The following is a 13,446-nucleotide window of genomic DNA, read 5'->3' on the forward strand; positions in this document are numbered from 1 at the left end:
GACTTCAGCACTAAGCAGGAGAGGAACTACCAGACCCCCGTCATCAACGAGTGCCCAGTGGAGAGAGTGGACAGCTTCAAATACCTCGGAGTTCACATCACGCAGGACCTGTCATGGTCCTGTCACATCAACACCGTGGTGAAAAAGGCCCGACAGCGTCTCTACCACCTCAGACGCTTGAGAGACTTCCAACTGCCCTCCAAGGTGCTCAGGAACTTTTACTCGTGCACCATAGAGAGCATCCTGGCGGGAAACATCTTAACCTGGTTCGGGAACAGCACCATGCAGGACAGACGAGCTCTACAGAGGGTTGTGCGGTCAGCTGAGCGCACCATCCGCTCCGAGCTCCCTGACCTGCACTCAATCTACAGCAGGCGGTGCTGGACCAAGGCCAGGAAGATGGTGAAGGACCTCAGCCATCCCAACAACAGACTGTTCTCTCTGCTGAGGTCAGGAAAGCGATTCCGCTCCCTGAAGACCAACACAGAGAGACTGAGGAGGAGCTTCTTCCCGCAGGCGATACGGTCTCTCAATCACACCACCACACAGTACTGACCCACACATACAGTTCTTACACACACACTGGACTTTCTGGACTTTGGTTTTGCACAACACTGGTCACTATATTCTTCATTTCCAGTTAATACTTGTACAGCTGCTGTTATTGTGTATATATTTATTTATATTTCTTCATACATTCTTATATAGTTCTATATTGTGTATTTTGTTGTACAGTTATTTTATTTTCAACTTTAATTTATATATTTTATCTTATTCTCCCAGTTAAATTTACCCTTCATTCTAATTTGTGTTGTACAGTTATTTCATTTTTAACCTTAATTTATATTTTATTCCTTCCTAGTTAAATTTACCCTTTTTAATTTTTCATATTTATTTCCTATCTTATTCATAGCCGTTTCCTTTTTTTGTTTTCTTTAGGTCACGAGCAGTTGTCCAAGCATTTCACTACATATCGTACTGTGTATGACTGTGTACGTGACAAATAAAATTTGAATTTGAATTTGATGTATAATAAACCACCCTTGCATCTCAGTAAGTGCTGCATCCTGGGTCTCACTCATTCCGCCACGCGACTGCTGCCCCAGCCGTGACACGTTTATTGCAGTATAATGCTGAAAATTATTGCTCAGTTCTCTGGGCTTCGGTTGAGCCTTTTTTCAGACTAAGATTGTTTTCAGTGGAGATTGAACTTATCTGTTACTTTAGGAACGGGCTTAAACCATGTCTGGGAAACACGTCGTAAATGATGGGTCGTTCGGGCCTCTTCGTGCTCAGTCAGATCTGGAATATTGGAAGCAGATCCAATCGTGCAAAAGGTTTGATCACACGAGTATCTGAAAAATGTTCCTCAAATATTTTTTGTGGGGCGATGTCCTGCTGATGGAGGTAGCTGCTGTTGGGCCTGTTCTTCTGCAGGAGGATATGGTTGAACATCTAATCACCACTTTCATCAGTGGTCCTCATGCTGAGCTTACACAGACAGAACAACAAACAACAAACTGTGAAAAAAATGGAAAATACCAAAAATAATGTAAATCTTCTTGGCCATGAATTTTTATTAGAAAATAAACTAAAACTTTTCATCAGTAGAAGCTAAACTACAAAAGATATCTGACTAAGCATTCAAATACACATAAACAGCACATTCAGCTACAGTGTGAGAGAAGCTACCTCATCCACAGTGAAATTCATGCCAGCATTGATGATTCTGTAATCATCCGTAAAGTGTTTGGATAGTAGGGGTGCAACGATACACAAAATTCACGGTTCGATATTTTTTCGATACAAAAAATGTTCATGCCTTTTTAATTTGTCATTTATTAAAATTTTAAATATATATTTTAACTCAAAAGTACAGTTTTTAAATTTAATGTTGCTGAAACAACAAAGTAATAAAAAAAATAAATCTATCTGATGGAGGAATCACTCATCTTTGGAAAAGAGAGTTTATTACAGAGAAATGGCTCTTTCAAAATAAAAGCTCTACTATACGCTTCTTCTGGACTATATTCTCAGCAGCATATTAAACATATCAGGTCCCCATAAGGAGAATCCTGTGCTAACGGCTGTCTAAATGACTCGGGTAAAGTTTGTAGCATGCGTGCTTGTGGTTTTTGTCTGCTTCCACTTGTCTTTGCACTAGGATGCTGTCGGAGTAAATGTGCAGTCATATTCGTTGTGTTCCCACTAGTGCTGTCAGCGTTAATCTGAAATAACCTTAACGCCACAACACGGCAAATCTCCGTTAACCAGCTACCGCGGTTCGCCCCGTGCGTGGGGCTGGATGGTGTCAACACGTTAACGAGCTAACTGCGCTAACACACTAGCTCCCACTATGTAATTGAGCATTACGTGGCACATCCAACATACTGTTTTACTTTTGTCCATGACGCGCTTACCTTCAGGGTCATACGTCACATGAAGACCAAAATAGTTCCAAACGCCAGATCTGAATGAGGGTGGGGGAGGTTCAGTTTGCCATGTTGCAAGGAGAGCTTAACTTCTGTCTCGCTAGCTTGCCCTGCGCTCAGTGAATCTGCGTTCGACTACTCCGCCTAGGCTGCACTGTCGAGCGCAGATCCACTGAGCGCTCAACACAGACAGCATCGTCAGAAGGAAAGTTGATAAAATAAATTAAAAATGTTGTATTGTTCGATACATATGCGTACCGAACCGAAAGCACTGTATGAACGGTTCAATATCCATGCGAGTATCGCTGCACCCCTATTGGATATGTATAAGTTTATGTGTAACAGATATCCAAATGTTCATTACATGAAAAAGCCCAGCTCATGTTACAGCGCTGTCGCTAACTGCCTCCCATCAGGTGCTGCTGAGCAACATTTAGCATTTAACTCAGAAACTTCAATTACAACAAACATGGCAAGTTTTGAAAATAGTAAGTTACAGTTAAAGAGTTATTTGATGACAGGCACAGTGATAAGCAGCCAGTGGTTAAAAACGAGCGTTGGGTGTTGTAGCCCAAGTCCACCTGAGCTTCGTCCTAGGAGCTGAATATTGCTTCAGTCTCCTCTGCGATCTCCTCCAGGTTCGGTGACGGTGGGTCGCTCTCCTGTGGAGAGATTCTGGATCTACGCTGTCGCAGTTCACTGGGCGGGGCTTCCCCATTCCCAGGAATCATGGTCTTCCCCAGAGACTGCAGGCATAGAACACGATAGTAAACAAACTGCGAGACAAACCGTCATGTGACACTCTGTTAACTTTGATACCTGGTTCTCAGCCAGAGCCTCTTTAGCCATGTAGTGCTCCCTCTTTATCTTCATCTCCACCTCTTCGGACACATCAGGAACCATCAAATCTATTAAGCGGCCGATGAAGAAGACTACATGCTGAGGAAGAAAAATGGGACAAGTCTTCAATGTGCGGACTGCCGATCAGCAGTTCACAGACCGCTCGGGGTTCAGTGAAGTCTGAGAGACACTGACCTCAAAGATGATGATGAAACCGAGCCGTATAGCGAGGAGGTGGAAGTACTCTGGCAGGTATTCACCATTTTCATCCCTGAAAGCCCAATACCTGTGGACGATAACGACGCGTCGATCGCCTGCAGTAGGTACTGTGCTACTCGTTCACAGCAGGTAGCTTCGACGATTTCACGTGGCACAGTTTCACTCCCGATACATTTCAGACACAAAGGCTCTGTGTCTCCTGCTGGGACTTAACCGCAGAGCTGTAAACCACTATATTATGACGCCACCAGCATTTTAAATTTGCAGAATAACTAAAATGAGCTGCAGTAAACATTCAGACGCTCTCTGGTTCCTCTACAGCACTCGAAACATTAACAGCAGCAGTAAATTTGTCCTCAGGATTTTGTTCCTACCGACCAAATGTTAAATGAAAGGTGACGTCAAGATTAGGTTGTCAAATAAAAACGTAAAAAGTTGTCTGCCGTCTCTCTTCCTCAGCATGTCTTTGTCCTGTCTTCCTCATCTCACCGCCCTCCCTGAGCCTGGTTCTGCTGGAGGTTTCTTCCTGTTAAAAGGGAGTTTTTCCTTCCCACTGTTGCCAAAGTGCTGCTCATAGGGGGTCATATTGTGGAGTTTTTCTCTGTATGTATCATTGTAGGGTCTGCCTTACAGTATAAAGCACCTTGAGGCGACTGTTGTTGTGATTTGGCGCTGTGTAAATAAAACTGAATTGTCTTTGGATCTCATTGAAAACACATCTAGAAAAAAGGCGTCCACCCATTTTAAGCTTGGGCAGGTCCATCGTGACCTCCACGAACTCTGATCATGACAACCACTGTGTTGTGATCATGTGGGACCAGTAAGTCTAATGTAATCTACTTCCAGTCCCACATTAGCTGAACGTAATGTTAGACAGAGCCCAGTTTGAGCCCAAACATTACTTGGTCAGGGGAGATGTGCATCTACATATAAATGATATTCCTGTTCCATTATGTGCCATATGAAGAGTCTATAACGTGGCTAATGACCACAGAGGATGTATTAAGATGAAGTGTTGACCTGGCAGTGATGAGCTCACAAGTGTGAGGCACACAAAGATGTGGCTACTGACGTGGAGTTAAAACAGTCGGGACACTTTGCTATCGTGCTTTAGATTCAGTTTCTAATCAAAGTTCTTTCTTTGAAAACTTGACATTTCACTTTTGAGCCCAACCTCAAAGCTGCTGAGATGCCTGGTCTTGTATGATCATATGACTGAGACTGTTTTGGTGCTCAAATGAAGTCCATAACTGCCCGACCGGGCTCAGCCGGCCCATGCGGTTCTCGGTGATGGTGTTGTGGTGCAGATGCTTACCTGCAGGATGTGTTGTGCTGTTGCTGGTAGCTGAGCGGTGATGTAGCCAGAGTGAAGTTGATGAAGCCACTGAGTGTGCTGTCTCTGGTGTAGCGGTAGTACAGTCGAGGCACAAAGGATGACGTAAACGCTATGAGGAACGCCTGAAAATACAAGTCCAGATTCGTTGGCGGCTCATTTATAGGCTCATGATTTATGGTTGTGGTGCGAACAAAACGTATGTTTTGAGCTAAATTTGGAAATACAAATTGGGCTTTTACAGCCAAACAGGTGAGAGTGACATCGGCGGGGTTGGAATTCGCATATGCTTGTTTGCCATTCACCTAGGGACCATTTTTGATCCGAGGACACCACAAGCGTTACCTGTTCGTCCATACGTAAAACACCAAAACAGTCTTACGTTGCTCAGGACGGCCATGTGTGCGATGAACTGCAGGATGGGAAACCAGATGCCGATGTCCTGAGCTCGCTCTACCACCGGGCGACGGTATTCAGTCACAAACTTCTGAGCATCCAGACGGACCTCCACCCAGTTATTAATGAGGGCGAAGAGAGGAGCGAGGGGGCACGCCGCCACGAAGATGGTGATGAACCCAAACTGAATCACTGTGAAGGATGAGGAGGATTTACAGTGAAGACCAGACTCGTATGAAACTCTACGTCTCCCAGGATGTGAGGATAAACCTGGGACTCACCCATCTCCAGGTATTCGCTGAAGAGTCCCTCACAGACCAGCAGCTGGTAGTCTGCCTCCCAGGGAGAAGCCTCCTCCTGCCTCTGGGCCTCCTGTCCCGCCTCCTTCAGCTGAGGATTCAGCTTCCTCTTCTGCCACCATGACTTCACCTTCCTGCAAGTAACGAGCCCACATCATTGCAAAGCGAGACTGCGCTCGGTGACACAAATCCACATAACTGTGCGTTATGCATCACTGTTGTGAGAGACACTGGCACCAGGATGCAGTCTGTTCTCGTGCACTTTGTTGTGTATCTGTGTGTGTCTGTTTACGGGGAAATGAACTCCTGGATGTTGTTGATCAGCTGTTTTCCCACCATGATGACCAGCAGCTCCTGAGCCAGATCAATGAGACATCCACCTGCTCCACACTGTAACACACAGCCAGAGAGGCGGAGTTTAGTGGTTCATCTATTCATGCAGCTGCGAGCAGCTCAGCTGATGGATCAGCAGGTACCCTACTATAACTTCACACATGCTGCTCTGGGTGCTTTATGTCCCACTTTGGAAAGCAGTTGTTTGAAATGGTCTGTGAGCACTCACAGCATCATTGAAAAACTGTGTCTGACCTAAGGTCTCCATGCAGAGATCTGATGCTACTGTCACGGTCCGTGGTCCTGCGTGTGGAATGTGTGATGCTCGGGTAGCCACACCCCCGGGCTGGGCCATCACCGGCACACCTGCTCTCCATCGGGGTGATTACCCGAAGAGCTACTTAGCCCGGCACTGACGGAGGCTCCACGCCAGCCCGTTAATCACCTCTCTGTGGCAACTAGACTCCCGCGAAAGCGTTGCATTAATATCTCGTTGGAGCTGCGTTAAATCTGCCTACTTGTGTCTAGGTTTCGATCCGGCGTTCAACGTCTGCCACCTGCCTGTCCTCCTGCCCGTCCTCCTGCCCAGTTGGATCACCTGGTGCGTCATCTGGCCCATCCACTACCTCCACGGATTCCCTTCTCACGGACGTCCCTCCCGAGCTCCCACGGTCCCGCTCTAATTGTAAGCCAACTAGTCTAACTCAGTCTTGATGCGTTTGCCCTGCTTCCCGGCTCCCTGGTAATCTTCTCCCCTTTCTGTTGCAGCCTCCCACGGTTCCTCGCGTCACTGTTTCCCCGGGTTTTTTAGTTCCTCGTTTTGCTCCTCTGGTTCTGGTTTTTGTTGCTATAATAAAGTGTCATTTTCTGCTTGTGCTTGAGTCTGCGTCTGGACCCTTTTGTGCACGCGCGTCGCGGCGCATGACAACTTCTCTGTAATCGTCACATCATCATCACATGACCACAATCATCAACTCACGTCTTCGTTGCGGACTCCAAACAAAGTGTTGTAATTTCCAGGGTAGCCAATGAACCTGAAACAAACAACCAATCAGCAGGTTTTACAAACCAGCCGAGGCGAGTCCATCAGTTCAATGATCAGCCTGCTCTGCGCTGGCTCTCACCTGCCTTTGAAGAAGGCGATGTAGACCGGAGACGAGTAGAAGTTAACAAACTGGAAGACGAAAACTTTCAGGATGAACATGTCTTCGTATTTCGTCTGAGTGCGATGCATCTCTGACAGCAACATACAGACACACACGTATTCTCGTTTTCATATCTTAGTGAGGACATCTCATTGACATAATGCTTATCCCAGCTGCTTACCCTAACCATGCCTAATCCTAACCATAACCTGACCCTGACACTAAAACCACATTTTGAGTCAAAAATGCTTCAAACCCCATAAGTGACTGTTGGTCCCCACAAAGATGTCTAAACAAGTACACACACACACACCTTCAGATGAAATGAAGATCATGGCGCCAAATTAAATTTGTCTATTTTTACCTGAACAGTGGTGAAAATGAAAAACCAAGATTACTTAGTAAAAGCTCGTTAGCAGCTGTTATTTGTTATCAACTAAAAGTAGACTTCCTAAAATATTCATAAACTGGTCTCAGAAAAATCAGACATCTTCACAGAATTCTACAGTTTATGAAAATGTGTAAAGTTTCTTTAAACGAGGCTGAGACGTGGAGGGAGACTCACCCCAGCGGGTGAGGATGTGGGCCAGGGCGGTGTAAATCCTGGACAGCAGAAGGATGACTAGCAGATTCAACACTGACCCTGAGAAACTGGCTATTCTCCCAGCCTACACACACACACACACACACACACACACACACACACACACACACACACACACACACACACACACACACACACACACACACACACACACACACACAGACAGGTGTGATGGCGTCAGTGATATTGCAGTCCTCGGTTAAGCTTTGTGGACCCAGGTGAAGGCAGGCGAGCTGCCTCTTACTCACAGAGAAGCTGAAGAAGCTGTACTCTGACTTGTAGATGATGATGCTGAGGATGGTGCGATACAAAATGATGGCCGTGAGAAAAATCAACACCACAGCGACCTGCGCGGAAGAAGTCATTTCAGACCTTTTATCCACTGACACCTGATTTCATTTAAGGTAGAGACACAGACAGATTCATAAATGTAGATGCACACTGACTGGTTAGCATATGGGAGAGAAATCTCATTGGCCAGATATGGATCTGTCAAGCATGACATCATGAACTTAATGAACCTGCTAACATGCACACAGGCAACAGCAGCTGCTTCAGGTTGGCTAATTTTCTCCTCTGCAGCAAACCCAAACATAAATGTGCTAACAGAAGAAACGTGAGGCCAGAAAGCTCGTAGGAGACCTGCTGCTCGTCTAACGTACAGCTGATGGTGGGTGTTAACATCTTTGTCACCACTGAGGCTGTAAATGTGAATAAAAACATCGGGAAGTGATTTTTTGAAGCCGTAAGGCTGTTATAGAAGCAGTCTGCTGTTCAGCGTCGTCCGGCTCAAACACAAAGACCTTCCTGAGAAACATCTGCATGGAGCAGATGTTGCTCTAACACCACTTTACACCTTTCAGCACTGATGGAGCCTTTCCAGATGTGCCAGCTGTCAGTTCCATGGGTCACATGTGGCTTCAAGGTGCTCTGTTCTCCATCACATCCAACAGGATGTGTTTCAGTTTAAGCACTACATGTGCTACTGGCAATAAAACGAGACTTTGTGAGATTTGCGAATCACTGCATGATATTTTTATTTGTGTTTGACTCAGTGTCCCAACTTCTTTGGAGTCGTGGTCATAGATGGAGACCACATTATAACAGGCTGGACAGAATCTGAATTAGCATCACCCACAGTCCCTGATGGTTCCAACCTGCAGCTCCTTTCCATCACAGTGATGTCAGCGCTGACCCCCAAACAAGAACTGCTTCACATGTTGGAGGCGGGAGTGAATGCCAGCTCCAGAGCAGGATGGGGGAGGGGCCACTGTGGGAAACGACGCTACCCTCTGCTGGCATCACGCAATAATCATCTTACACCTGTGGAAGCCGTGACCGTAGATCGGGTGGACGTGCGTGTTAGACTGTGTTGGCAACGAGGACTTCAGGAGACTCACCATGATGATGATGACCATGCAGCCAGTCAGAGTTCTGTTGAACCGCTTATTTTCAGGAAAATACGGCTCCTCCGCTCCGGTCACCGGGTTCCTCATGGTCATCGGTGCCATGGCGGTGAACTCTGGACGAGGTCGCTCCTGCCAAAGATGTGAAATTCACAAATTCACAAACCTCCCGAAACAATCCCCTGGTTAACTTAGCGACGGCTTCGCACCTCGATGTCCTGGAATTCAGAGCAGTCCCAGCGGTGAGACAAAGATGAACATGTTCTCTTCCAGTACTCGAGGAAGGTGATGGCCCACAGAGACATGAAGACACTGAGGAAAACGGTTCCTCCGTTATCAAACAGCAGACCTGCCTGCAGAGACACAAGCAGCCTTTCAGAGTGGTGGATACACAGATGGCTCAGTAACATCAGCCTGTGCTGGTTTCCAAACATTTAGCTCAGAGGACCTGATGAGGTCAGAGGACAGAGTTGTCTACTGCTGTCCACTTTTAAACTGCCCAACTATTAATCTGCCAGGCGACGTATCAGGAAACAGAAACCTCTGAAGAAACATCCACGATCCATCTCACAGAGATCAGCGAGATGAGTGATGCATGAATATATGCTGGAATAAGGAACATGGCTGCTTTGTCTCGCCCTGTGTTTTCCCAGAGAACGGAAACATTTAAATAAATGTGAGAGGTGTGGTGGTGGCAGGTACCTTGTAGGTGACGCAGATGCTGGAGTAGTTCCAGTAGGAGCAGATATTACAGAGCGGACACATGATGAAGCTGTTTCCGCTACCACACAACTCGTTCCTACAAATTCAAACACAGATCACCACAGGTGCATCAACCATGACGAGTGAGCATGTCCTCACAAACTGCTTTAAAATGAACGCTGACAATGAGTTTGTACTCACGCTGGAACGTCGGTGGCCACGAGCCAAAACCCGATCAGGAAGATCACCGTCCCGACGACAGACGCCGGCAGCAGCCAGCCGGTGTAGAAGCCTGCATGCAGACACGGTGAGACGCTTGTCACCAAATAACGGCATAACATCGGAGGTATTTTCCTCATATTTACCTAACCAGGCAAAATAAAGTGCGATCTTCTCCCCAAAGTACTCCCTGATGTGGTCCAGAGGTTGGTAGCGTCTCCAGCAGGACCACTGGGCCCAGTAAGCATACAGGATCTGCCTCAGGCTTAAACTCTGGGGACTGACCGGGGGGGTCGGCAGCTGATAATCTCCCTGCAAACATGGTATCAAACATCAGCCTGGGCTTCAGTCTGGGAATCACAGCAGCTTCAGACCAGGCTCGTGGTGCACATCTCACCTCGTGCAGCGGGTAGGCGGCGGTGAAGACCTGCTCGTTCAGCAGACGGTCGACGCCCACCTCCCCGTTCTTCACCGAACCGTATGGAGTCCTGGCTAAGATCTCGTACAGCTAGAGGGACACGAGGGTTTCAAGGGACTCAGCTAAGCTAGCATAACCATGTCTAGGGCTGAAACTTTGTTTCCGTGAAACTTTTAGCATTAATAGAAACAGAGCCTCCAGGACACTGCAGAACACCACAGCCATCTCCACTCAGAACCACAGAAACATGTTTGTGTTGTTTTCAGGAAACTTCAGTGGATTGTTAAGGAAGTACAGACTCATAAAATAAAGTGCTACACACACGGACATTTGTGTGTGTGTGTTTGTCGAGTTTGTTTGAGGAGGAGGCGTTGCCGCTGCCAGCATCCGTCTGTTGACCGATACATCCTGGATCTGCTTCGCTGGTATTTCTGCCTTTGAGCCAATCAGAGCAGCTCGCTCTCAGCTCAGTTTGTTGAAGCTGCACTGGAAACTTTCCCAACACGACCAAACACACAGTTCCCGTCTGCTCGGGTTTTGTGTCATTAATGAAGCAGCACAAGAAATCTTAAATTCACACTTTCAGGTTCTTTGGGTTAAAAACTCTTAGATGTTGGTTTGTGTATTTTTGTTTAAAGATTTTTTGAAATATTAACATTTATTTGTCTGTTTCTCTGTTCTGGATTTGTCCTCTGAAATAGTCAAACTATCCTAAAATACACCATAAACATTCAGTTTTCATTTCTACATGCACCACAGTGAAGTGCACGGCACGGCCACGAGTTCCTCGAGACCGTTTTGTTTTCTTCACTCACCACCTGGTGTCTCTGGGTCGTCTTGAAGAACGTGTCTTTGTTGTCGCTGCCCAAAAACCTGCAGGCAGGAAACAGGGAGAGTGAAGGAGGAGGATGAGGGTGACACGGGACTCAGGTCCTGAGTGTTTGTACCTCTCCAGCTTGTTGGTCCTGAACTGGCAGGTGTAGTAGTCGGGCGGGGGGTTGGGGACGTCCTGGGACATAAGGTTGGGAAGAGACAGCTTGGACAGGATCTGTTCGGACCAGTTAACGATGGGGGCGGTGACCACCTGCAGGAGGACAGAGGACATGCCGTGAGATGGCTGCTGAGCGTGAGGACGGCGGCAGAGGACGTGGGCTTTACCTGCAGTGGGACTCTGAGGCTGATCTCCTCAGCGTAGTAACAGAGCACGCTCCACGGAGCGCTGAGGAGGACAAAACAGATCCTCTTCTTTGTCTGGAGGACCTCCTTCTGCAGAGAAGAAGAAAAGAGCTCAGCGTCCTTCACCTCCTTTCAACATCATAACTAGTACTCACGGGTTAATTAGTGCTTTGTTTATTTTCTGGAAATGTATTTGTACTCTATGCATCTGTACCCATATGTAATAAATTTGATTTCATATTTTACTATTGAGAAACACTTTGGAGCACCTCTGGTCTTTTCAATGAGCTATAATATAAATAAAGTATTGATTGATTGATTGAAAGGTGCATTTAGCTGCTGGTTAGCTTCCATCCATCAAACAGAAACACATAGAAGCACATCATCAGTAAGCCAATGATACAATTATGTCTGTTATTGTCTATATAATGTCTGTTGTTTATTTCCTGATATCCAAAGTGAAGGTGGCATGTGGGTCATGTGACAGTTTAGTTTCACTTCCTCCATGTTTGCCTTACCTGCAGACTCACCTGTGTTTGTTTAGCTTACCTGTTCCTGCAGAAGTCCAGAGTGTCTCAGTCTTTTCAGAAACTCCTCCCTCCACCGGCGGTGGGCGGGGCTAACACCCATGCTCTCCTCCTGCATGCTCCTTGGCTCCTCCCACACCAGCACAAAGTCTGTCCGAGAGGATCACAGGTTTAATTCGTCTGCTAAACACGCTGCGTTTGGAACGGTATGATTTTGTTTTCTACTCACCGACTCGAGTCGATCCATCACTGAAAACATTCCCATCCTCAGGCTGAACTGCATTCTGGGAAATAATAAAACCTGTCAGACTGAATTTAGAGGAAAACAATCAAAGAGCAGGGTCTGTTTTCAAAAAGCTTCCTGAAACTAAGAGTTTGTAATTCTAAGGAAACTGTGAGACTTCCAGTGAAGGCTTAAAGGACTGAATCCTGCTGATGATCAGAGTTATTCATGGAGCCTGGCAGGCCCTGGAGTGGAGACAAGCACCTTTAGAAGGGTTCTGAAGGAGAGAACGCTGTTTTGGAACAATGCTCTGCCATGTTTGTCTCTGCAGGCAAGGAAGGAGAGGATACACTGTTTGTACAATCCAATCAATCAAAGACCATTTTATCTATGAGGCATCCAATCCATTCATTTCTGTGGGACAGAGACGACGTGCCGACTTTATGAATTATTCATACGGAGTTTACTTGTGTGCTCATTACATTAGCCGACTCACGTGTGTAAACTTGTCACCACAAACCCACTGTTTGCATAACTGTGGAAAAATGCCACAGCACTCAGACGGCCCACGACCACACGTGGAATTCCACTGGAATCACGTTTTACCTGCTTTACAGTCAAATCAAATCAAATGGCATTTACCTACAAACATGTACCAGTAGAAACACCTCAGAATAAGGAGGTGAAAATACAAGAAAATAATTATACTCTAAATTAATTTACTACTGTAGTGGTTTAATCTAGCCTTTTTACATTTTTATTATGCACCACGGCTGCTCTGCTGTCCAAGTTAAATAATAAAATGTGATAAGGACTGTTCTCACTCTCCTGCTCACAAGAGTAAATAAAGAGCAGGGCACAAGCAGCAGGGCTAACACAGCTAATGTGTTATTGATTGATGGATGGATGGATGGATGGATGGATGGATGGATGGATGGATGGATGCATATATAGGATGGATGGATGGATATATAGGATGGATGGATGGATGGATGGATGGATGGATGGATATATAGGATGGATGGATGGATATATAGGATGGATGGGTGGATGGATATATAGGATGGATGATGCATGGATGGGTGGATGGATATATAGGATGGATGGATGGATGGATGGATGGATGGATGGATGGATGGATGGATGGATGGATGGATGGATGGATGCATATATA

At 46.3% G+C, this 13,446-nt stretch overlaps 1 protein-coding gene across 1 annotated transcript in view; it reads right to left on the reverse strand.

Moving 5' to 3' along the window:
* Nucleotides 1-1,548: 1,548 nt before the first annotated feature.
* ano7 (anoctamin 7) overlaps nucleotides 1,549-13,446 on the reverse strand; it is an 18,479-nt gene continuing 6,581 nt past the window's right edge. The window contains exons 3-24 of the mRNA XM_026193496.2: nucleotides 12,279-12,333; nucleotides 12,072-12,199; nucleotides 11,505-11,612; nucleotides 11,294-11,430; nucleotides 11,162-11,219; nucleotides 10,326-10,436; nucleotides 10,075-10,240; nucleotides 9,911-10,001; nucleotides 9,710-9,806; nucleotides 9,217-9,360; nucleotides 9,002-9,139; nucleotides 7,850-7,948; nucleotides 7,563-7,665; nucleotides 6,977-7,088; nucleotides 6,832-6,886; nucleotides 5,812-5,909; nucleotides 5,502-5,653; nucleotides 5,207-5,412; nucleotides 4,807-4,949; nucleotides 3,468-3,558; nucleotides 3,252-3,371; nucleotides 1,549-3,178 (exon numbers count right to left, since the gene is read on the reverse strand). Of these exons, the coding sequence (XP_026049281.2) occupies nucleotides 3,026-3,178; nucleotides 3,252-3,371; nucleotides 3,468-3,558; nucleotides 4,807-4,949; nucleotides 5,207-5,412; nucleotides 5,502-5,653; nucleotides 5,812-5,909; nucleotides 6,832-6,886; nucleotides 6,977-7,088; nucleotides 7,563-7,665; nucleotides 7,850-7,948; nucleotides 9,002-9,139; nucleotides 9,217-9,360; nucleotides 9,710-9,806; nucleotides 9,911-10,001; nucleotides 10,075-10,240; nucleotides 10,326-10,436; nucleotides 11,162-11,219; nucleotides 11,294-11,430; nucleotides 11,505-11,612; nucleotides 12,072-12,199; nucleotides 12,279-12,333 (2,565 nt within the window). The 3' untranslated portion in view covers nucleotides 1,549-3,025. The remainder of the gene's footprint in view (nucleotides 3,179-3,251; nucleotides 3,372-3,467; nucleotides 3,559-4,806; nucleotides 4,950-5,206; nucleotides 5,413-5,501; nucleotides 5,654-5,811; nucleotides 5,910-6,831; nucleotides 6,887-6,976; nucleotides 7,089-7,562; nucleotides 7,666-7,849; nucleotides 7,949-9,001; nucleotides 9,140-9,216; nucleotides 9,361-9,709; nucleotides 9,807-9,910; nucleotides 10,002-10,074; nucleotides 10,241-10,325; nucleotides 10,437-11,161; nucleotides 11,220-11,293; nucleotides 11,431-11,504; nucleotides 11,613-12,071; nucleotides 12,200-12,278; nucleotides 12,334-13,446) is intronic.

Source organism: Astatotilapia calliptera, chromosome 14 (assembly GCF_964374335.1).
Source record: "Astatotilapia calliptera chromosome 14, fAstCal68.1, whole genome shotgun sequence".
NCBI classification, from domain to species: Eukaryota; Metazoa; Chordata; class Actinopteri; order Cichliformes; family Cichlidae; genus Astatotilapia; species Astatotilapia calliptera.